The sequence below is a fragment of the Symphalangus syndactylus genome, chromosome 23, assembly GCF_028878055.3.
Source record: "Symphalangus syndactylus isolate Jambi chromosome 23, NHGRI_mSymSyn1-v2.1_pri, whole genome shotgun sequence".
NCBI classification, from domain to species: Eukaryota; Metazoa; Chordata; class Mammalia; order Primates; family Hylobatidae; genus Symphalangus; species Symphalangus syndactylus.
The window spans coordinates 18,060,986-18,084,847 of NC_072445.2; the positions used below are offsets into that span (position 1 = coordinate 18,060,986).

Consider the following 23,862-nt stretch of genomic DNA (forward strand, 5'->3'; position numbering starts at 1 on the left):
CTGTCCCCAGCCCCAGCAATGAACTCTACAAAACTGGCCAGCTCCTGGCCGCACTCCCACACCACCAGGCAGGAAGAGGCCGAGGCCTGAGGGTTCTCCCCTACCTGGCACCCAGCCCTGACACCAAAGCTCAGCCTGCCAGACTTCCTGGGGAACAAGGGGCCTGTGTGTCTGCACAGAGAAACCAACCTTTCCCTTCTCAACACAAACTCTGGCCTAGGGAGGGGTGGGTTGATATGGAACTGTGAGTGTCTTAGTGGAGAAGGCCCTACCACTGGGACCCCCATCTCAAGAATGACCTCACTGGAAGTGAGACCAGAGCTCTGGCGACAGTGCAGCACCCCTGCAATCTGCACTCCCTACCCTCCCACAAGTCTCAGACTCCTCCCAGAAAGCAGAAGACATTCCTGAATTCTCAGCGCAGGCTGCTCACTCAGCCCTGGCCAGCAGATGGCTACAGAGTTGGCACCTTTGTCAGCGCTTCCTTTCTCACTGGAGTTTAATTTAATTGAGAACTTCAGGCCTCATTAAGGGCTGTTAGCGCATTTTTAAGGCTCTTTGATGAGCTCTGAAGCCCTAATGGGGTAACTAAGTATACCAGGGCACTGGGAACTGGGGACTGAAGTTCATATGCTATTAATCATTTGTCAGCCCAGAGTATTTATCTGCGGTGCTGGAAAACAAGGTATTCCTTTTGGATCAGGCTCAAAAGCTGAGGGGTTCCCTGAGTATCCTTCCCCCAGTCTGCAGTGCTGTTTGGCAGTGAGTCAAGCTGAACATACAAACCTGAGCTCTTTCTCGGCCTCAGTCCTCCCGTTGTACCCAACCCCAAAGAACCCTATTGGTTTCCTTCCTCAGCACCAGCAGTGCCTCAGGATTCTGTATTTCTTCCTGAAGTTGCTTTACCACCTCCTGCCTGGCCCATTGGGACTTCCAGGTCTCTTCCAGCCCGTCTCACACATGGCCACAAGAATAATCTGAAAGCGAATCTAGCAGGCGCTGATGCTCTCTGGAGCATGCGCCTGTGTCCTGAGCGTTTTCTGATGCTCCACCACCAACAGCCAGTTTGTGCAATTTCTTTGCATCTCAGAGCTTTCATAATTTTGTGACTTTTCCATCATGTTCTTATCTTATTCCAGCTACCACACTGTCATGTTTTTGAGGTTAAGGTGTACTTTTTACTCCTGTTTTGGCTTTTCAAGCTATGTCATACCTGCCTCCCAGAGGTACTTGGAAAATATTGGCTTGACAGCACGTGCGTATCTCAAGGCGGAATTCATCTCCAGTCTTCACATGCCTCACTCCAGCCGTGTGGTAGCATGCCTTGCTTGTGACCCTGGGATAGAGATGGGGATGTTAAGTAGGTTCCTCTCAACCCCAGCACTGATTTGAGAGGAAAAACTATTAAGGATACAGTTCCTTTCTCCCTTCCTGTACTTAAATTGATGTTGAAGGAAATTACTAGAATATTTACTCCCCAAAATTTTAAAACACAAATGCTAAAAAATGTCAGTCTTTTCATTCTCCTGACCTCAGTGTTTTCACAGGTAAACCTGGAAGGGGTGAGGAGGTTAGTAGGAAAAGCAGCTCCTAGGTCTCCTGCCCACCCAGCTGCAGGGATGGCTCCCGACCCCAAGTGGGCGCTCGCAGGCCCCTGGGTCCTCCACTTTCCTGCTAGCACCTTGCTGCCTGTAAGGTAGAGAGGGCTGAGCATGAAAATCCACGTATCCCTGGCTGCCTTCACTTGCTGCTGGTCATCACCTTCCATGTCACATTTCTGCTCAAAACAGTCAATATTCAGTTGCTGTCCCTGGAGTGGCTGCCATTGCAACACAGGAATGTCCCTCTTGTTTAATCTTTTATGATGAAATGTTGGGGCTTTAAACAGTTGAAAAGCTAAGAGCCGTAGTAAATCAGCCACCCTGGAAAATAGATATGAAGCCTCAGGTATAATCTGTGAGTCAGAATGTATCTGTATATCTATTCTTTGAGATTAATATGGAAAGACCATGGTGGAGGCAATATAAAGCCAGGGCTGGGAGAACGTGCGACAGGATAACTCCAATTAAAGTTTTTTTTTTTGGTTTTTTTTTTTGTTTGTTTGTTTGTTTTTTTTGGCGGTTGGAGGTGGGACGGAGTTTTGCTCTTGTTGCCCAGACTGGAGTGCAATGGCACGATCTCAGCTCACCGCAACCTCCGCCTCCTGGGTTCAAGCAATTCTGCCTCAGCCTCCCAAGTAGCTGGTATTACAGGCATGCGTCACCATGCCTGGCTAATTTTGTATTTTTAGTAGAGATGGGGTTTTACCATGTTGGTCAGGCTTGTCTCAGGTGACCTCAGGTGATCCTCCTGCCTTGGCCTCCAAAAATGCTGGGATAACAGGCATGAGCCATCGTGCCTGGCCAAAGTTTTTTTTTTTTTTTTGAGATGGAGTATTGCTCTGTCACCCAACCTGGAGTGCAGTGGCGTGATCTTGGCACCACCAAGATCTACTGCAGCCTGCACCTCCTGAGTAGCTGGGATTACAGACATGCACCACCATGCCTGGCTATTTTTTGTATTTTTAGTAGAGACGGGGTTTCACCATGTTGGCCAGGCTGGTCTCGAACTCCTGACCTCATGATCCGCCCGCCTCTGCCTCCCAAAGTGCTGGGATTACAGGCATGACCGCGCCTGGCCGCCAATTAAAGTTTAACTAGAGTTAAACTATGATAGTAATTCAAAATGGATGTAAACAGAAAAATACAGTAACCTTAAGGAAATAGGCCTGTTTGTCCAGCAAGCCCTGCCTGGAAGCCAAGTCTTCACACACAGGAAGAGTGGCAGTTCCCAGGTCAGCCAGCAGATCTGACTCAGAGGCCAGGTTGGCAGTGTTCCCCCAAACCCTTGGGGACCAACTGTTTCCTGGGGCAGGTTGGCACTGAGGGTGGAAATGGGCAGAGCCCAACTCCCTGTGGCCCCAACCTCATCAATGGCCCTATGTCCGGGCTGGACCCCTCCAGCCCATCTCGGTATGACCTGGCTTCCTGTGTAGATGCTGTCAGGGAGAGGACGTGCCCACTCGGAGCCCTCTGCAGCCTTGGCAGTCCTGGTGCTCGCTGGAAGTGACAAGTTGGCATTCTGGCACCAGACTGCAGGGTGACTGCTAATTGTGAGTCAGCAGGGCCCCACGAAGGCCTCTGTCCTCTCTCCTGGGCTTGCCCCGTACCAGCTGTGATCCCGGATTAGTCACTCCTCCCCTAGGCCCCGCCTCCTTGTCCTTACAAGGGGATGACATATGTGTTGACTTAAGGAAATTAAGTGCGGGAGAGCATGGATGCAGGAGGTGAGGTCCCCAGAGCAACGTGGCGCCCTCAGTTACCAGGATGAGCCTCTGGATGGCCCTCCCCGCACCCCACGTTCCCCCACCTAGCCTATTCCAGGCTCCTTCCCACCTGCGTTCATTCCCCTACCCCGCATCTCCAGTCCCCGGAAGCTTCGAGACCCAAGCCTCACTTCCCCTGCTCCAGATATTTCCAGCGTGAACCACCACGCGGGTCCCTAAGCTCCGCGGACAGCCGAGAACCGTGGGGTTGGGGGCGGCGAGAGGGGCGACGGGGACCAGGCCCCTGCCCCATCCCGCCGCGAGGAGCAGAGCGGGTGACGTCACCCGGCCCGCGCGCCCCCTGGCGGGCACCCGGCCCCACTCCTCTGCGCTTCTGCGTCCTGGCGGGTGGGTGACCAGACTGCGTGTCAGACAGACCCACGCCACTGCCCCGTGTCCGGGTGACCTTGAGCCAGGCTCGTTCCGTCGCGGCGCCACTCATCTGTAAGGCAGGGATAGTCACACTTGCCCTGACAACCGCGTGGGTCGTGAAACTTGTTATTCACTGAGATAGTGAATAACAGTGCTACTTGGTCCAGCCACCCCTGTACTCACTGTCTTACATGGCCTTATCTGATTTCCCAATAACCCTGTAAAGTGATGACTATTGCTATGCTCATTTTACTCCAGAAAATTTAATCTGAAAGGTTAAAGGATGGAAAAATATTCTGTAAGCTGCAAAGCACTAGGTAAATATAATTATATTTCTCTCTCTTCTCTCTCTCTCTCCGCTCCCTATGAGAGTTCCCAGTCAGTGAAGGGAACGGAAAAATACAAGGCATCATGTGGTGTGGCACCATAATGCAAATGTGGTCCACCTTCCTCCCCTATTTTGGACACAACTCTTGTTTTCTCTTTTCACATCCTCGGGGATCCCAAGCCTCCTGGGACATTGACCTCTCATATAATCTTGCCCAGGTGAAACCAGCAAAGTCCTTCCTGATGTCTAACCTCAGCCCCTCCTGGGTGTGATCTCCTCTCCACCCAGCAGCACTATCACAGTCCTACTGTTCCATCATCTGGGTGGGGTGGCAGTGAGGCCAGTGAACGGCCCAGAAATCCAGCCCTTTGAAACCTGCATGCTGAAAAGGAATGACTTCATCCTGGGACAGGCCAGGTGGCAGGCAAAACAGTTAAGTAGATCAGGGTTGTTTGTGGTGCCACCTGCCCCCCGCACTTTCCACTGGCTATAATCTGCTCTGGGATGAACTGATTTGGGGTTAAGTTTTACCTTCTTAGTCAAAAGGGGCCTGGAACACTGAACAATGCCCAAGAGAACAAGGGATGCCTGGTGGGCATGATGACAGAAGGAGGACAGACATTTTGGACTAGGCTGACAATGGTAGCAAGGTAGGACTTAGTCATACCCCTTAGGCCACTGATAAATCCTTAAAAAGGTGAGACATAGTCATATGTGTATTAATAGAGCAGTTTACTAAATGTCTGATTTACAATTCAGGAGTGTCTTAGACCACAATTTCTGGCCCTTTTCTCACTGCACTCTCTTAAGTGATTTTTGTCCTTGCATGTGACTTCAGCCATCAGCATGATGCGTAGACCTAAGACTGCAACCCAGGCCTCTCCTACATACCCCTCTGCCTACTAGATATCTTTCCTTGGTGCCCTGCAACATGCTTAAAGCAGACCTCCAACCTAGAGTGGTCCTCCATCCCTGCTTTCCCCCTAAGCCCCTACGTTCTAGCATTCTTCCTCAGACAAGGCTTATACTCCTCCTCTTCCCCATCCCTGACTGGTCTCTCTGCCTTCAGCCTCTCTCTTCTCCAAGCTATGTCCTGTGCAGCCTTCAAGTAGGTTATATTTTTCTTGAAAAAAGGGCTGCACTCCAGCCTGGGCGACAGAGTGAGACACTGTCTCCAAAAAGGAGAGAGGAAAAAAAAGTCTCAAATACAAAAGCATGCAAGTAGTTTTTTGTGTGTTTGTTTTGAACAACACAATTAACAGGTTTGATTTAATAGGTTTAACCTGGCTGGGCACAGTGGTTCATGCCTGTAATCTCAGTACTTTGGGAGGCCGAGGCAGACAGATCACCTGAGGTCAGGAGTTTGAGAGCAGCCTGACCAACATGGAGAAACCCTGTCTCTACTAAAAATACAAAATTAGTCAGGCATGGTGGCGCATGCCTGTAATCCCAGCTACTTGGGAGGCTGAGGCAGGAGAATCACTTGAACCCGGGAGATGGAGGTTGCGGTGAGCCGAGATTGCGCCATTGCACTCCAGCCTGGGCAACAAGAGCGAAACTCTGTCTCGAAAAAAAAAAAAAAATTTTAACCTAACAACTAGGTTTTTTTCTTTTTTTCTCAAGCACATATGGAGCATTTAGAGATATTAACTACCTTCTAAAGTTACAAACGAAGTCTCAAATACAGGCCCGGCACGGTGGCTCATGCCTGTCATCACAGCACTTTGGGAGGCCGACACTGGCAGATCACTTGAGCCCAGGCATTTGAGACCAGTCTGGGTAATATGGCAAAAACCCATCTCTACAAAAAAATATTTTTTTTTTTTTTTTTTTTTTTTGAGACAGAGTCTCGCTGTGTCTCCGGGCCTGGAGTGCAGTGGCGCAATCTCGGCTCACTGCAAGCTCCGCCTCCCGGGTTCACGCCATTCTCCTGCCTCAGCCTCTCCGAGTAGCTGGGACTACAGGCGCCGCCACCACGCCCGGCTAATTTTTTGTATTTTTAATAGAGACGGGGTTTCACCGTGGTCTCGATCTCCTGACCCCGTGATCCGCCCGCCTCAGCCTCCCAAAGTGCTGGGATTACAAGCGTGAGCCACCGCGCCCGGCCTTACAAAAAAATATTAAAAAATCAGCCAGGCCTAGTGGCACACGCCTGTAGTTCCAGCTACTTGGGAGGCTGAGATGGGAGGATCGCTTGAGCCCAGGAGGTTGAGGCTGCAGTGAGCCATCAGCGTGCCACTGCACTCCAGCCTGGGTGACAGAGTGAGACTGTCTCAAAAAAAAAAAAGGGAAAAAAAAGTCTCAAATACAAAAGAACCAGTAACATACACACCACATTGTATGTCTACAACATAATTAAAGGGTATATAAAAAATAATTGAAAATGTAAAACATTTTTAAATTGGTCAAAGAAGATACTGTAAGAAATCAGAAAATCCTTAAAATTGAATTGTGAAAAAAAATTGAATATTATTTGAAATTTGTAATATAGGGACATTTGTGGAATACGGTAAACATAGTACATAAGGAGAAATTTGTAGCCTTAAATCTTTATGTTGGAAAAACAGAAAGGCTGAAATTAATGTGTTAAGTACTGAAGTTAAGAAAATAGAACAATAACAACAGAACTGGGCAAGGCACGGTGGCTTACACTTATAATCCCAGCACTTTGGAAAGCCAAGGCAGGTGGATCACTTAAGGTCAGGAGTTCCAGACCACCCTGGCCAACATGGTGAAATCCCGTCTCTACTAAAAATACAAAAAAATTAGCCGGGTGTGGTGGCGTGCACACGCACCTGTTTTCCCAGCTACTAGGGAGGCTGAGGCAGCAGACTCACTTGAACCCGGGAGGTGGAGGTTGCAGTGAGCCAAGATCGCATCACTGCATTCCAGCCTGGGTGACAGAGCTAGACTCTGTCTCAAAAAAAAAAAAAAAAAATTAAACAGAAATTAAAGAAGTCGAAAATAAATATATAAATATAAATAAGATAAGCCAACCTTTGGTGAAATTGTACAAGAAAAAAGAGATAAGATGTGAAAAACAATTTTAGAAATGAAGACATACTTTATTTTTAAATTTTATTTATTTATTTATTTGAGACAGAGTCTCACTCTGTCACCCAGGCTGGAGTGCAGTGGCGTGATCTTGGCTCACTGCAACCTCCGCCTCCTGGGTTCAAGCGATTCTCCGGCCTCAGCCTCTCTAGCAGCTGGGATTACAGGTGCCTGCCACCACGCCTGGCTAGTTTTTATATTTTTAGTAGAGAAGGGGTTTCACCATTTTGGCCAGGCTGGTCTCAAACTCCTGGCCTCTGCCCATCTTGGCCTCCCACAGTGCTGAGATTACAGGTGTGAGCCTGGCAGAAAACGTACTTTAGATAGAAGAGAAATTGAAAAGATAGTAAGAGTCTGGGCATGGTGCCTCACACCTATAATTCCAGCACTTTGGGAACCCAAGGCAGAAGGACTGCTTGAGCCCAGGAGTTTGAGATCAGCCTGGGCAATAGCACAGGACTCTGTCTCTACAGATAATTTTAAAAATTAGCTGGACATGGTGGTGTTTTTTTTTTTTTAATTTATAGCAAGTTAGGAATAGAAAGAGTAAATATGTTCAGCTGGGTGCGGGTGGCTCATGCCTGTAATCCCAGCACTTTGGGAGGCCAAGGTGGGAGGATCTCTTGAGCCCAGGAGTTTGAGACCAGCCTGGGCAACATAGGGACCCCATCGCTACAAAATAAAAAAATTAGCCAGGCATGGTGGTCCCAGTTACTTCGGGGGTTGAAGTGGGAGGATCGCCTGAGTCTGGGACGTTGAGGCTGTAGCGAGCTATGTACCACTGTATGTCAGCCCCCGCAACAGAGCAAGACCCTGGGCCCTGTCTCAAAAAAAATAAAAAGTTCAATGGTGAAGTGTTAGAAGCTTTCATTTTCTGATTAGGAATCAGACAGGGATGCCCAGAATCATTATTTCCACTCATCATTGGAGGACCTAGCTGGTGCATTAAAACAAGAAATAAGAGATACAAGAATCAGAAAAGGAGAAACCAAAGTGTCATTGTTTTCAGATGATATGGTTGTACCTATAAAACACCAAAACGTTTATAGACAAATTAAGAATTAATAAGCTAGCTTACCAACTTGCTGAATCAATAAACAAAAATTCAATTGCTCAATTGCTTTTTGAACTCTGGGAAACAGAAAATGAACAAAAATTTCCATTTTCTATGGCATCAAAAAAATAATACTAATGATACAGCGAGCAAAAATTGTGCAACAGACTTCTCTTGTGTTCCAGTGGAATGTGAAAATGGAGGCAAAGAGATGGAGTCCATGCTGGCTGTGCAGACCTGCCCAATTGTCCAATGCATCTGAATGTCAGGTTCACTAGTATTGGAGGGTGTCAGTTCCGGGTATTCCCTCAGGTATTCAGAGAGCTAAGCCTCATGGAACTGGGAAGGCCCAGAAAGTAACGGGACACACCTGGCAGGCACTGAGCTTAAGAGGCTGCTTGTTCTAAGGGTTCAGGGTCCACAGCTACTCTCCATGCTCATATCTCTGATGTCCTGTTGCCCTCAGTTGTTTTATTCGTCCACTGAGCTTTATCTAACTCCCCTCCGTGGCCTCCGTGAATCCCAGAGACTCTGTCCAGGCTGAGTCTCTGTGCTCCCTACAAGACTTTACTGAGCTTTATGTAGCTTAGGGGTCTGCAAACGTTTTCTGTAAAAGGCAACAGAGTAAATGTCTTAGGGTTTGCAAGCATTATGGTCTCTGTCACAACTATCGATTTTGACTTTATGTCACAGAAGCAGTCAAAGACAAGGGCTATGTTTCAACAAAACTTCATTAAAATTGGCCAGGCGCAGTGGCCCATGACTGTACTCTTAGCACTTTGGGAGGCTGAGGCGGGCAGATCACCTGAGGTCAGGAGTTCGAAACCAGCCTGGCCGACATGGTGAAACCTGGTCTCTACTAAAAATACAAAAATTAGCCGGTGTGGTGGCGGGCACCTGTAATCCCAGCTACTTGGGATGCTCACGCAGGAGAATCGCTTGAACCCGGGAAGTGGAGGTCGCAGTATGCTGAGATTCTGCCACTGCACCCCAGCCTGGGTGACAAGAGTGAGACTCCGTCTCAAAAAACAAACAAACAAAAAAAACAAAACTTCATGAAAACAGAAATTCAAATTTCATATAATTTTCCCATGTCAAAATAATATCTTTCTTTTGATTTTTTTTTTCAACCATTATAAAGTGTAAAAACCCTTCTTGGCTCACAGGCCATTCAAAAAACAAGCAGCAGGCCCACCAGCTGCAGACCTTGGGTTGTTAATCCCTGCTTTAGCTGGCCACCCTCCAACAGCAGAAGGTTGGGCTGGGCCTAGGAGGTTTAATGGAGGAATAAAAGGGATCTTGGGAACTTCAATGGTTCCAAGGCTGGGAATAAGGCTTCGGAAGATGTAGTTTTTTGTTGTTGTTGTTTTGTTTTTTGAGATGGAGTCTTGCTCTTATTGCCCAGGCTGGAGTGCAATGGCGCGATCACGGCCCACCGCAACCTCCACCTCCTGGATTCGAGTGATTCTCCTGCCTCAGTCTCCTGAGTAGCTGGAATTACAGGCATGTGCCACCACACCCGGCTAATTTTGTATTTTTAGTAGAGACGGGGTTTCTCCATGTTGGTCAGGCTGGTCTCAAAACTCCCGACCTCAGGTGATCCGCCTGCCTTGGCCTCCCAAAGATCTGGGATTACAGGCGTGAGCCAGCCATGCCCAGTCTGGAAGACGTAGTTTTAAGCCTGTCTTTAATAACCTTCACTTCTCTCACTCTTAAGGTCAGGCCTTCTTACCAGTGGCATTTGCAGCCCTCTGCGACCTAACCCCCATCTTCAGGGCTACTTTCAACTCCTTGTGCTTCCCTTTGGGGTTCCTGAGCTATGGTTCCTCTAATGGGGCTCTGTTCCTTTCCATGCTTTCCATGTCATGGCCTGGCTAGGCATGGTCCTAAGACTGCTCCCTTTCCCAAGCTGAGCTGAGGGCCTCTGCGGCTTCTCCCATCCTCCTATGGTTCACACTTGGCCTGCTGCAGCCTCCAGTGGGTTGAGGGCTCCCAGTCCTGTGTATGCATCTCTGCATCACCAGGATCTCCACACAGTGGAGGCTTAGTGAGTGTCAATGAGTGGAAAAGGATGGAGCTTGTGGACACTGGTAGGCGTTCTCCTGAAAGGCTTCCTGGAAGAGAAAGTGGAATTTCTTTTCTTTTTTTTTTTTTCTTTTTTGAGACGGAGTCTCACTGTGTCGCCCAGACTGGAGTGCAGTGGCGTGATCTCGGCTCACTGCAACCTCTGCCGCCCGGGTTCAAGTGAGTCTCCTGCCTCAGCCTCCCAAGTAGCTGGGACTACAGGTGTGTGCTACCACGCCCGGCTAATTTTTGTATTTTTAGTAGAGACAAAGTTTCACCATAGTGGCCAGGCTGCTCTTGAACTCCTGACCTCGTGATCCGCTGGATTCGGCCTCCCAAAGTGCTGGAATTACAGGCATGAGCCACCGCACCCAGCCCTTTTTTTTTTTTTTTGAGACAGAGTTTCTCTTTTGTTGCCCAGGCTGGAGTGCAATGGCGTGGTCTCGGCTCACTGCAGCCTCTGCCTCCAGAGTTCAAGAGATTTTCCTGCCTCAGCCTCCCAAGTAGCTGGGATTACAGGCATGCGCCACCACGCCCAGTTAATTTTTAGTGGAGACGAGGTTTTTCACCATGTTGGCCAGGCTGGTTGCGAACTACTGACCTCGGGTGATCCACCCACCTCGGCCTCCCAAAGTGCTGGGATTACAGGTATGAGCCACTGTGCCCGGCAGAGAAAGTGGAATTTCTATGCTGGTGTAAGATTTGAGATTTTCCCATTTAGAAAGTCTTCAGGAAGCCGCTGAGTCTTGACACTGAAAGGATCCAGCTCAGGGGAAGCCCATCCACAGGAGTGATTCCTGCTTTGGATTTAGGTCCTAGGGGTGAGATCACATCCCTGCTCCATTTCTGGAGCAGAAAGGGAGCTAGTGCAGCAAGGACTCTGAGTAGAGGGACCTTGGGAGTCACTGAAGCCACTTCCCTGTTGACAGAATGTGCACACTGACTTTCATCCGCTCACAGGACAGTGAGAGTTTGTGAATGCTCTCTGTGAACTGGGGAGCAGATTTTTAATGAGCTCTGCTTAGAAGGAGAGGGCATGTTAAAGGATCACGCTCCCTCTGGTTTGCGGTTTTGGTCAGGAATAGAGCACCCAACGCCCCTTCTTATAGACTTCTCCCAGCCATAGGCTTTTTGCAGACCATAATGAAAGGGAGAAAGGATATAAAATCGGGATGGTGATGGCAGGCATGGCGAAGTGGACAGGAACAAGGAAGAGGAAAGCAAGGGACCTCCTTTTTTCTTTGGTATTCAACACATGAACAAAACTTGTTAACGAATCTAGACTGGGTAACAACAGGGCTGGTGAGGGAGGACGATGTGGGTGGCTGTGGGGAAACTCTTCCCAAGCATCCCAGGGGTGGGCCAGGAAGGGGAGTAGATGGACATCTACAGGGCACAGAGCAGGGAGTGGCTGTTCTCTCCTGGAGGGGCTGTGGGTCCAGCAGGCTTTCGGATGAGGCCTTGGAAAGGCAAGGACAGCTTGCCAACTAGAGGGCAGGCAAAACGGCTGAGCCAGGCCAGACACGGCGGCCGCAGCTCACTGGCCAGGGGCATGGCCTAGGGGCTCCGGTGCCAAGGCTGAAGCTGAACAACTTGGCCAGGCCCTCTCTGGCCGGCGTCGTCACGCGGCCTCCAAGAGCTCCGGCTGCCCTGCACTGGTTCCCAGAGACTCCCTCCTTCCCAGGTCCAAATGGCTGCAGGAGGCAAGTGGGCGGAAAAAAGGCGAACCAGCTTGAGAAAGGGCTTGACGTGCCTGCGTAGGGAGGGCGCATGTCCCCGTGCTCCGTGTACGTGGCGGCAGCAGGGGCTGGAGGGAGTCCCTCCCGTAGCGACTCCAGTCTTAGTCTGCAAAAGTGTACGCCCGCAAAGCCGCCCCAGGTGCCTGGGTGTTGTGTGATTGACGCGGGGAAGAAGGGGTCAGCCGATCCCTCCCCAACGCTACATCCCATCCGTGAGGATTGAGCTACTACCCGCGTCTCTCGGACAGGTCAGAGCCGGTCGCCGGGTGGGGTCGCTGCAAAAACCCTGCCCCGGCCGCAGCCGGAGAGGCGGAGCCTCGCGGGGAGGGGGCGGGACCGCCGAGACAGGCCTGGAAACTGCTGGAAATGCCGCAGTGCCGCCGCCGCCGCGCCTTCCGCCGCATGCCGGCAAAGAGTCCCCGCCAGCCCCGGCCGGCGCCCTCCCCCCACGCTGAGCTACCCCTCACCGCGAACCCTCCGCCCTTTCTCTGCTCCTGCGAGAGTCGGAATCTGGGGTTACCCAAGGTTGGGTCCCGAATGCCAGTCCCTCTGTCGGGATGCGAGATGTGCAGGGCAGATGCTAGAAAGATGATTGGGTCTGGTAGCGGCGGTCGGGGTGGTTAGCTGCCTTCGCTCTTTTTAGGTGTCCCCCCCAGCCCCGCCCTTGGGTGTGGGGACGCCTGCCCCACATTTTTAGGGAGGTCAATGGGTTCCTCGCCCGTAGAGACACCGTTTATGCCAAATGAGCACTTTTCATCCCCGCTCTTGATGGAGTCATGTCCTAGACGTGAAGATATGGGGCTGTGATCACAAGCAAACGTGTGGGCGGATCCGTTGCTTGGGTTCTTCCCCACCCCCTCCTTTTTTCGGACCATGACGTCAAGGTGGACTGGTGGCGGCAGGTGTGGGGTTGACAATCATACTCCTTTAAGGCGGAGGGATCCACGGGAGGGCTGCTCTACTGTGCTTCGCCTTATATAGGGCGACTGGGGGCAGGCAGTAGCTCTCTCGAGTCACTCCGGCGCAGCGTTTGTGCTGCTTGGCTATCAGAAAGCAAGCCCGCGTTGCTCACTATTACGTGTAAGCCTTTTCTTTTCAAGGTAAGGCTGAAATCTCCGCTAGGCTTCTTCCCTTTAGTGCTTTGTTCGTGTTGTTCTTGGTTTACTGTCCTTTAGGGAGCCTTAGCCTAGATGTCGGGGTGGCTTGTGGATAACGCCCTGGATTTTTACAGGGTGAGGGTAGTGGTAGGTGAGGGCCCTTGAGTTTTCCTCGGTTTTCTCTAGTGTGTTTGGGCGGTGGGGCTTTCTTTCGGCGCCTACTAGCCGTAGCGAGGTGGGCTGTGGGGCTGGGGCAGTGGGCGGCGGGCAGCTGCACGTGGTGGCCGCGCGGCCCGGGACGCTGCCATTTTTGCCCCTCCACTTCCGGACGCGGCTACGGGGCGTCGGAGGGGGACCGCAGGGTGGCGGGGGTGCCCGCTCGGGTGACTCAGCACGGCCTTGTGGGACTGGGTTTGTCACCTCTCTAATCGGGCGCGTTGTTAAAGCCTTCTTGGGTGCTTTGTTTCTGTGAGGGTTCGTGGTGTGGGAAGAGCGCTTTCGGTCTCCAGCACCTCATACTTCCTCCTTCCAGATCTTTCTTGCAGTCCCGGTGGAGGAGGGGCGGGGAGGGGGGCAGGTTCTGGAAGATTCATGGGCTCACTCCTCCGCCCCTCCTCGAGAGCTGAGATTGTTCTGGAAGCTTCTGGATTCTGGCGCCCCGCCCCGGTGCCCGGATGCTGGGGCGAGGGAGGGTGCACTGCGGCGCCCCCTCCTCGCGTGGTCCTGGTCGACGCATGTCCGGCAGTGACGAGTGTCGGCCTGGCGGCCACGGCCACCATCTTTCTTGTGTTGGGTTTGGTCCCGTTCTGTAATGCTGTGTTGTGAAGGGGTCGTGGTGGAGCTTTTGGCTTATCGATTCTTTGTCCGGATTTAATTGCCCCTCGGGCGGGTATCGTATGGATCCCAGGTTATTCCTCCCTGCCGTGTGGGGCAGGAGTGTCCCGCCCTTGGACTGGTCTCAGGAAGACACCTCTGGGGGAGCAGTTTAAAGTTAGTGCCATTTTTATCTTAAACTAGTCACTTTGATCTCCCCCCAATAAAGAACTGTAGGTAGTGATTTTCACATTTAAATTTGTGTAAGGATTATCTGGGATCTCTAGATACCTGGGTTGGACCAACATTATGATTTTTCTGCCATACTACCAGATGATGCTGAGGCTGCTGGTCACCATTCTTTTAAGTAGCTGGGTTCTGTGACTTGGTTGAAGACCATTTAGCTTACTTTCTTTTTCCTTCTGAATTTTCAGGCTCTCACTTAGTGTGTAGCCTGAGATCTTTAAGAGAATGCTTTTTTAGTCTCTTGGGAAGGGATAGTACTCAGGTCAAACCAGTCTGAACTCACTTATCTCTAAGGTCCTAACAAATGAGATGACCTTTAGGATTTTTAAATGTGGGGCCTTGGTGTTCTTTTGTAATTAATGATGATTTTTATTTTAGATGCCTGAGGAAGTGCACCATGGAGAGGAGGAGGTGGAGACTTTTGCCTTTCAGGCAGAAATTGCCCAACTCATGTCCCTCATCATCAATACCTTCTATTCCAACAAGGAGATTTTCCTTCGGGAGTTGATCTCTAATGCTTCTGATGTAGGTGCTCTGGTTTCCACGTTTGGCGTATTTTTTTTTTTTTTTGGTACTCTAGAATGGGGAAAGGAGTGGTTTGGCCTTTGTTGGGGACTACTGTTGAAGGGGGTAAACTTGCAACTATTCCAGAAAGATTTGTCTTACTCTGGCCATCTTGAACTTGAAAAGGAAGGGACTATGTCCAGAATAAGTGGGCTCATGTAACTAACTGGTTCTAAAGCCTCAAGGGGCAATCAGATTTGAGGCTGAGAGAGGTAAACCAAGATTTTCTTTGAAGATGCGGGCTTTAAGAAAGCAAAAGTGGCTGAGCGTGTTGGCTCACCTGTAATGCCAAGGCAGGAGGATCACTTGAGCCTAGGATTTTGAGGGCAGCCTGGGCAACCGTGAGACCTTGTCTCTGCAAAAAATTAAATATTAGTTGGGCACGGTGGCATGTGCCTGTAGTCCCAGCTACGGGGGAAGCTGGGGTGGGAGGATGGCTCGAACCTGGGAGGTCAAGGCTGCAGTGAGCTGTCATCCTTGCTACTGCACTGTAGCTTGGGCAACAGAGCAAGAGTCTGTCTCGGAGAGAGCAAAAGTAAGTTGCTGTTTGTATTTTCAGGCCTTGGACAAGATTCGCTATGAGAGCTTGACAGACCCTTCGAAGTTGGACAGTGGTAAAGAGCTGAAAATTGACATCATCCCCAATCCTCAGGAACGTACCCTGACTTTGGTAGACACAGGCATTGGCATGACCAAAGCTGATCTCATAAATAATTTGGGAACCATTGCCAAGTCTGGTACTAAAGCATTCATGGAGGCTCTTCAGGTACTGCAGTTCTGTAGGCACACACCATTCATACTTATCTGTGTTATTCTGTTTTTTGCTTCTTTAAAACTTGTGACTGACTTTAAACTTGCTGGCAGGCTGGTGCAGACATCTCCATGATTGGGCAGTTTGGTGTTGGCTTTTATTCTGCCTACCTGGTGGCAGAGAAAGTGGTTGTGATCACAAAGCACAACGATGATGAACAGTATGCTTGGGAGTCTTCTGCTGGAGGTTCCTTCACTGTGCGTGCTGACCATGGTAAGTTAGCTTTTCTGTTACAAGGTAGTTGGGTTAGGATTTTCTGGGCTCACACCAGTAGCAGAAATTTTGAGCATCCTGTCTGTAAAGCAGTTCTTTACAGCAGTTCTGCTGATACTTTTATTAATTTGCTGAAGTCTCAACTGCATATACTTTTTACCCTGTTAAATGCTTGTGATTGACTCTTCTAGGTGAGCCCATTGGCAGGGGTACCAAAGTGATCCTCCATCTTAAAGAAGATCAGACAGAGTACTTAGAAGAGAGGCGGGTCAAAGAAGTAGTGAAGAAGCATTCTCAGTTCATAGGCTATCCCATCACCCTTTATGTGAGTATGGACTTCTAAACCTTTTACACTTAACGTGCAGGATGTTTCCTGTTCTGGAGAATCTCATGGTCCTTGGCTTTTGCTTTCCCTGGTAGTGTTTTGTACTCCAAGGCTACCTTCTGTTTTTTGTTACTTAGTTGGAGAAGGAACGAGAGAAGGAAATTAGTGATGATGAGGCAGAGGAAGAGAAAGGTGAGAAAGAGGAGGAAGATAAAGATGATGAAGAAAAGCCCAAGATCGAAGATGTGGGTTCAGATGAGGAGGATGACAGCGGTAAGGATAAGAAGAAGAAAACTAAGAAGATCAAAGAGAAATACATTGATCAGGAAGAACTAAACAAGACCAAGCCCATTTGGACCAGAAACCCTGATGACATCACCCAAGAGGAGTATGGAGAATTCTACAAGAGCCTCACCAATGACTGGGAAGACCACTTGGCAGTCAAGGTGAGAAGCCTTTGCATGTTGCCTCAACATGCACATATGGAGGGGAATGAGTAGGTGGTGGAAGAGTGTTGGCAGGTAATAGACAAATGGAACTTGTCCAACTGATAACAAATGTGAGAGCCATGTGATTTCACTTACTGATTACCCTGTCATCGTGAAGTGCCATCATTTCTAATGACCTCACTTTCTCTTAAGGAAATCTGGGTAATCTCTATTGGCAGCCTTACACATCCAGGGTTCTGATCAGAGGGGACTGTTTTCTACATACAGCTAGTACCCGTCTAGATCGTTGAGGGCATTAAGGCTCAGTTTTCTCGGGAGCTGCCTGTTGTGTGTGCTCTATTCCCTTAGGCTTAGGGAGGATCATTGTTCCACTTTTAGGTAATTTGGTGTTGGGGCTAAAAGGCCCTCTTTTGAAATGTACCACTTGTTTTTGGTTTCTTTCAGCACTTTTCTGTAGAAGGTCAGTTGGAATTCAGGGCATTGCTATTCATTCCTCGTCGGGCTCCCTTTGACCTTTTTGAGAACAAGAAGAAAAAGAACAACATCAAACTCTATGTCCGCCGTGTGTTCATCATGGACAGCTGTGATGAGTTGATACCAGAGTATCTCAGTGAGTATCTCCTTGGCCTAATTTAGTTGGGTGAAGTCTTGGGAGGTTTTAGGCATTCTGCTAGGATATCCTAAGTTAACAGTTTTCTGCAATACATAAGTAAGTAAGTGTAAGGGTTCAGGAGGCTACATTAGAGCCTTCTGTTTGAATCTGGGTACCAGGTCTGGTCTGTTTTTTACTGAGCTTTCTCACCCTGGTTGATGGCAGATTTTATCCGTGGTGTGGTTGACTCTGAGGATCTGCCCCTGAACATCTCCCGAGAAATGCTCCAGCAGAGCAAAATCTTGAAAGTCATTCGCAAAAACATTGTTAAGAAGTGCCTTGAGCTCTTCTCTGAGCTGGCAGAAGACAAGGAGAATTACAAGAAATTCTATGAGGCATTCTCTAAAAATCTCAAGGTAAAAAGGCAAAATGCTTATTCCCTTTACCTCTTTTTTAGTAATAACAATAAATTCTTCCATTCACATTGAAAGTGAGGTTATTGTAGTTAAGTTGGATTGTTTTTTCTCTTCCCACCCTTCAAGCTTGGAATCCACGAAGACTCCACTAACCGCCGCCGCCTGTCCGAGCTGCTGCGCTATCATACCTCCCAGTCTGGAGATGAGATGACATCTCTGTCAGAGTACGTTTCTCGCATGAAGGAGACACAGAAGTCCATCTATTACATCACTGGTGCGTTGGTTCTGATTGAAGCCTTTTTGGAGGAGTGGGGAGCACAATCAGGGCTTCCTAGGAACTGGCAGTATGAGGCATTTTAGTCACTGAGTTCATTTAATTACTCTACAGGTGAGAGCAAAGAGCAGGTGGCCAACTCAGCCTTTGTGGAGCGAGTGCGGAAACGGGGCTTCGAGGTGGTATATATGACCGAGCCCATTGACGAGTACTGTGTGCAGCAGCTCAAGGAATTTGATGGGAAGAGCCTGGTCTCAGTTACCAAGGAGGGTCTGGAGCTGCCTGAGGATGAGGAGGAGAAGAAGAAGATGGAAGAGAGCAAGGCAAAGTTTGAGAATCTTTGCAAGCTCATGAAAGAAATCTTAGATAAGAAGGTTGAGAAGGTAAGCCATTCTGGGGCCAGGATATATTTTGTAGCGTACCTTTGAGGTGGGCCTCCTCACGACCATGTTTTTACACAGTTAGTGGTTTGAGGCAGCCTATTTACTGTTGGAGCCTTCTTGCCTCTTGTTCTCTTCCCTAGTCAGGTTTAAGGCTATTTTAATAAAATTTGGCACAGATTAGGCATTGCTTCAGTCTTTTTTTTTTTTTTGCTATGGGGTCTCGCTCTGTCACCCAGGCCAGAGTGCAGTGGCACGATCTCAGCTCATTGCAAGCTCCGCCTCCCGGGTTCACGCCATTCTCCTGCCTTAGCCTCCCGAGTAGCTGCCACTACAGGTGCCTGTCACCACATCCAGCTAATTTTTTGTATTTTTAGTAGAGACGGGTTTCATCGTGTTAGCCAGGATGGTCTCCATCTCCTGACCTCGTGATTTCGCCCACCTCGGCCTCCCAAAGTGCTGGGATTAACAGGCGCGAGCCACCGCGCCTGGCCGATTTTTTTTTTTTTTTTTTTTTTTTTGGACTGGACCTCAGCTCACTGCAAACTCAAGTCTCCTGAGTGGCTGGGATTACAGATGTGTGCTACCACACCTGGTTAATTTTTTTGTATTTTTTATAGAGACAGGGTTTTGCCATGTTGGCCAGGCTGGTCTCAAACTCAAGTGATCTGTCCACCTCCTCCCCCTGCTGGAATTAGGCTTGACAGTGCCTGTTTTCTCTTTCAAAGTGGTAATTGGTCTAATGTCAATCTAAGGCTTTTGTGATTGTCCACAGGTGACAATCTCCAATAGACTTGTGTCTTCACCCTGCTGCATTGTGACCAGCACCTACGGCTGGACAGCCAATATGGAGCGGATCATGAAAGCCCAGGCACTTCGGGACAACTCCACCATGGGCTATATGATGGCCAAAAAGCACCTGGAGATCAACCCTGACCACCCCATTGTGGAGACGCTGCGGCAGAAGGCTGAGGCCGACAAGAATGATAAGGCAGTTAAGGACCTGGTGGTGCTGCTGTTTGAAACCGCCCTGCTATCTTCTGGCTTTTCCCTTGAGGATCCCCAGACCCACTCCAACCGCATTTACCGCATGATCAAGCTAGGTCTAGGTAAGCAGCTTTGGTACTTGGTGTGGCAAGGAGTTTGTGCAACTAGTCTCCTATATGGATTTGACTTAATGCTGTTTGGTCAAGTCTCACATGGCTTAATTTTACTTCAGGTATTGATGAAGATGAAGTGGCAGCAGAGGAACCCAGTGCTGCAGTTCCTGATGAGATCCCCCCTCTGGAGGGCGATGAGGATGCGTCTCGCATGGAAGAAGTCGATTAGGTTAGGAGTTGATAGTTGGAAAACTTTTGTGCCCTTGTATAGTGTCCCCATGGCTCCCACTGCAGCCTCGAGTGCCCCTGTCCCACCTGGCTCCCCCTGCTGGTGTCTAGTGTTGTTTTCCCTCTCCTGTCCTTGTGTTGAAGGCAGGAAACCAAGGGTGTCAAGCCCCATTCCCTCTCTACTCTTGACAGCAGGATTGGATGTTGTGTATTGTGGTTTATTTTATTTTCTTCATTTTGTTCTGAAATTAAAGTATGCAAAATAAAGAATATGCTGTTTTTATACAGTTCTGCTCTCCCTTGTGAAGTGCATGTTATCCTTCCCTAGCTTCTCTATCCCCCCAGCTCTTGCTGTTTTCATGAGCATAGCAAGTTGAGCTGGTTTTGTAGTTAAGATACAGAATACCAGTGAGTCTTCAAAGAGTTCACACACTGAAGCTGAAGGCAGTTTGGAAAAACTACCATATAATAATGCCCTTTCAGTCAACCAAAACACAGGACCAAGTCCACTGCAGTAATTTAATTTAATAAAATAAAATTATAAGAGCAAAAAGTTACATTTCTAAAGTACCAAAACCTGCAACGGCTCATGGAACAGAGCCTAGGGACCCAGGACATAGGAGGTGGTGCTGGACAGGGCTCTGCATCCCCTTTCCTCAGCACAGCACCATCTTCACTTCACCCTCCTGGGAAAGCAGCATTGGAGCCTACACCGCTTGTGCTTTTCTCACCAGGGTAAGAAATGCAGGTATTACGGAGTCTGGAAGGTGGCAGAGCACAGCTAGGGCAAGACTTAACGGAACTTGTGGGAGGGGGAACTGTGGAACCTACCTATGCCCTCTTGACCCCCAAACCCCTCACTGAGGACTGTCTACCCTGGGGCTCGGGATAAACTGCTTACTGGAAGATGGATGACTTAAGGCAAAAGGGAAGGCTGCCTCCTGGGCTCCCCCACCCTCTGCTGCAGAGCTGGTCTGTGATACTGAGAAAACACCTGCATTTTGCCCTTTGAGCCAGCTCCTTCAGAGTTTACAGTAGAAGGGGATGCTGAGAGGGTCCTACTTCACTTCACCCCTCAGGCCCTCTCCACCCTCAAACCTTCTGCACAGGAGACTCGACAGGCACAGCCTTCTTTCCCCGTTGCTTTAGACGGCCCCGTGCGTAGACTCTGAGCAGGAGGGCAGCAAAGACCACAGCCACCCCCAGCCCTCCCACCACAGTGACAGTGTGGCCGTAGAGAAGGCAGGAAAGAAGGATGGCAAAGGCCTGGCGGAGGGTCATGATGATGGTGAAGACAGCAGCCCCAAACTGCCCAATGGTGTAAAAGATGAAGAGCTGGCCACATGCGGAGCAGATGGAGAGTAGCAGGGCATGGGCAGCAAACTCACTGTGTCGCCCCATGAAGCGGGTTCCCTCCAGGAGGGCCCCCTGTTCTAGCAGTGAGCCTACTGTGAAGAGGCAGGAGAAGAAATTGACCCCAAACATCATCTGCACCGATGACATCTTATAGGCAAACAGGGCATCCTGCCAGTTTGAGGTGAAGCTGTCAAAAGCAATATAACCTGCCAATAAGATGAGGCCTGAGAGTGTGGTGGCTGGGGAGCTGCGGGGCTCTGGTCCGCTGGATAGCAGAAACATGCTGACCCCAATGGAGATGAGGGTGGCTGTCAGGTACTCCCAGTGTTCGTAGCTGCGCCGAGACACAAGCTTTCCCATCAGCATGACAGGGATCACCTTAGAGGCCTTGGCCAGCACCTGGGTGGGGAAGCTGACGAACTTAAGAGCTTCGTATTGGCACCAGCTGCTAAGCACATTGGACAGGCTCGCAAAGGAGTACCGGTACATAGGTGCCCCATGCCGGGGCTGCTTGCAGAGAACACAGGAGAGGCCAGCCACCATCAGTGCCAGCACTCGGTTCATTAGCACCAGGAACTGCGAGTCTGTAAAGCGCTCACCCGGTGATGTGGCTGTGGCCCCATAGCTGCGGGTCATCACTCTTTCCTGCAGCACACCCCAAGTCAGGTAAGACACCTGTTGGGGAAGGTAGAGACAAAGGAGACAATAAGATAATGAAAAGGTGGACAATTGACCTCTCCCTCTTCAGGATGATGCCTAAGTGATTCAAAGGAAAATACACACTTTTTGGTTCCTCTGTAGAAGTTTCTTCTCCCCTCCTAAGTCTGGATTCACCTTGTAGGGAATCAACTGTGTGAAAAACCAATTCAGGGAGGCAAGAACTCTCAGAATTGGGTATCTGTAGCTCAACATGATATTCAAGGTGGAACTAGTACCCACGGCAAAACGCCATGGGGTCAGCATCTTAGCACTCTCTCACATGCAGTACTGGGGGAAGGCTGAATGGCTCCCCCACAATTTTATCAGTGCGTTTACAGTATGTGAGACACCAGTGCAGGAAGGAAGTATAATAACGGCACAGTAGAAATCACAGAGAATAGGGCAAGAGGAGTCCTCTCTTCTGCACTAGACATCTTGAAATAACAGCATGAACTTTCAGTACCAGTGCTGGAGAGGAGAAAAGGAGGAAAGAAAAGAGCATTTCCCCCAAACACCTCAGAGATGGAGGTGCAGTGTGCCCCTGGGAGGAGGACACGAAACACACCAACCAGCAAAACTCTGGGACTGGTAAAATGGAAACCTTCACAGAATCCCTGCCCACCGGCATCCAACCCAGGAAGAGAGGCTGAGCCCACCTACCCACCTGGAGCCCTGTGGCACAGAAGAGCAGCTTCAGGGCCTGCCACATCGGGGTGGTCTCTGCCGCCTCTGTTCGGGGCGCCAGGGGAACCTCATCAGAGGCCTTGGGCTCATTGCCAAACACACAAGCTTTCACCAGGGGAAAGCAGAGGCCCCTACCTGAAGAAAGCACACACAGTCAAGCCCCAAATCTTCTCCATAGCACTTCATCTTCCCCAGAGCAGCCAGCCTGCCCTGCTGTCCGGCCTACCGTCCTCCCGCCCTCTCCAAGTCATATCCCGTTTGGACTGCTGGCCAAATACCCTCCTTCCCGACCTAGCTCACTTCCCCGCCCTTTCTTCACACACCAGTCTCCAGGTAGTTCTTCCGCCTGAAGTACTGCACCAGGAGGTAGCCAGGTACCATAAAGCTGGCATAGCCAGCAGCATTCACCACAAATCGGAAGAACCATAGCTGGGTCCATGACTCCGGAGGGGCTTCGGCAGTCTCCCCACCTGCCCCTAGGGAGGGGAACGCAGCCAGCACCACCACTGCCCACCATCTGTAAGGAAAGCGGACATAAAGATTAGGGCGCAGCTCCTCACCCCCTCCGCCCTCCAGAGGGGACCACACTGGAGTAGTGCCCGGAGTCTCCTCCCCGCCTCCTCTGCTGCAGCTCCGGCCCGGACAAAGAGCCTCTCTCTCTCTCGCGGGGAGGGGGTGCGCCGGCACTGGCCAGGCAGAGCTTCCTCCTTCCCCGGGGGCGAATCCGCCCCTTTGGCCACACAGGTCTCCTCTGTTCCCTCCAGCGCTAGCTGGCTGCTCAGGTCAGAGGCAGCGCCCCTTCCCCCACCCTCCCCTCCACGTTCCCGGGGCGTCAGGGTCCCTAGCCCCTCCGCCCGAAGCTCCCCAAGAAGCACAAAACCAAGCCGCACCCCCCATCCCCGCTGGCTCCGGGCAGCGATATGCTGGCCGACGGCCGAGCAGCCGGGACCCCACCCGGCCCCCGTGCCAAGGCGCGGCAGTCACGTGGCCCGGGGGCTCGGTCACGTGAGCTCGCCGCTGCCCTAGCCCCCACCTGGCGTCCATGGTCCAGGCCGCGTGGGGTGGAGGGGGACCGGGGAATGCGAGTCCCCGGGCCGCGCGCCCCCTGCGCTCCCGCCGCCGCCTCCAGGAGCGGCCAGCGAGCCAGCGGCCAGCGGAAGTGCCGCGCTCTTCCCGCCTCCCTCCCCGCGGCCCCCTCCGCCCCTGCCGCGACCACGCAGCGCCCCGGGCCGCCGCCGGGCCACAGCGCCCCCGCGCGGCCCGGAGGCAGACGCGGCTCGGGTTCCGGGGACCTGGGCTGCCCCTGGGCGCGGGGAGCCCCAGCCCTGAAGAGGCGCCCGCCCGGCGCGTCCCCTGTGCTTCGTCATCGCCCTTCATAAGCATCCCAGAGGTCATAGCGACCATTGCCATCTTGTGGAGAGGACACTGAGGCTCTGCATCCCAAGCCCCTCCTCTGTGTTAGTTTCCCCGTTTTCTGACAGGATGAAGGTGTCTCCTTCCTTTCTTGGCTGGGTAGTAATTCTGTCCCACTTCCCATGATCTTCGAGGCTCTACATGGCCTCGCCCGCGTTCCTCGCCCACTCACTCGCCCGCTGTGAAGCCCCACTGGCTTGCTCTCAGTTCCTCTAATTCACAGGCTT

The 23,862-nt window shown here is 50.7% G+C and overlaps 2 protein-coding genes across 12 annotated transcripts; one reads left to right on the plus strand and one right to left on the minus strand.

Moving 5' to 3' along the window:
• Positions 1-11,989: 11,989 nt before the first annotated feature.
• HSP90AB1 (heat shock protein 90 alpha family class B member 1) lies at positions 11,990-19,770 on the plus strand. Of its 5 annotated transcripts, none has more exons than XM_063633181.1 (12): positions 11,990-12,223; positions 14,510-14,656; positions 15,255-15,461; positions 15,560-15,719; positions 15,911-16,044; positions 16,182-16,490; positions 16,938-17,103; positions 17,311-17,501; positions 17,628-17,775; positions 17,890-18,158; positions 18,931-19,264; positions 19,375-19,770. In XM_063633181.1, exons 2-12 carry the CDS (start codon positions 14,510-14,512, stop codon positions 19,482-19,484), a joined length of 2,175 nt encoding a protein of 724 aa, XP_063489251.1. In that variant the 5' UTR covers positions 11,990-12,223; the 3' UTR covers positions 19,485-19,770. The 5 variants fall into 5 exon arrangements, with proteins under 5 accessions (XP_063489251.1, XP_055119038.1, XP_063489250.1 ...); XM_055263063.2 differs by lacking the exon at positions 11,990-12,223 and adding an exon at positions 12,354-13,075; XM_055263064.2 differs by lacking the exon at positions 11,990-12,223 and adding an exon at positions 12,940-13,075 and having other exon boundaries at positions 15,590-15,719.
• Positions 19,771-19,988: 218 nt separating this feature from the next.
• Positions 19,989-23,414, minus strand: SLC35B2 (solute carrier family 35 member B2). Of its 7 annotated transcripts, none has more exons than XM_055263068.2 (4): positions 23,256-23,414; positions 22,578-22,739; positions 22,203-22,353; positions 19,989-21,514 (listed from the first exon to the last, which is right to left on the minus strand). In XM_055263068.2, exons 1-4 carry the CDS (start codon positions 23,264-23,266, stop codon positions 20,576-20,578), a joined length of 1,263 nt encoding a protein of 420 aa, XP_055119043.1. In that variant the 5' UTR covers positions 23,267-23,414; the 3' UTR covers positions 19,989-20,575. The 7 variants fall into 7 exon arrangements, with proteins under 7 accessions (XP_055119043.1, XP_055119041.1, XP_055119042.1 ...); XM_055263066.2 differs by having other exon boundaries at positions 22,203-22,357; positions 22,546-22,739; XM_055263067.2 differs by having other exon boundaries at positions 22,546-22,739; positions 23,256-23,390.
• Positions 23,415-23,862: the final 448 nt, after the last annotated feature.

Coding starts and splice junctions, on each gene's coding strand:
- HSP90AB1 (XM_063633180.1), top strand. CDS start 14,510: ATGCCTGAGGAAGTGCACCATGGAGAGGAGGAGGTGGAGACTTTTGCC. Junction 17,502..17,627: donor CATTCTCTAAAAATCTCAAG/GTAAAAAGGCAA, acceptor CCACCCTTCAAG/CTTGGAATCCACGAAGACTC. Junction 18,159..18,930: donor TAGATAAGAAGGTTGAGAAG/GTAAGCCATTCT, acceptor GATTGTCCACAG/GTGACAATCTCCAATAGACT.
- SLC35B2 (XM_055263066.2), bottom strand. Junction 22,358..22,545: donor GAAGAACTACCTGGAGACTG/GTGTGTGAAGAA, acceptor TGCTTTCTTCAG/GTAGGGGCCTCTGCTTTCCC. Junction 21,515..22,202: donor TCTGTGCCACAGGGCTCCAG/GTGGGTAGGTGG, acceptor CTTCCCCAACAG/GTGTCTTACCTGACTTGGGG.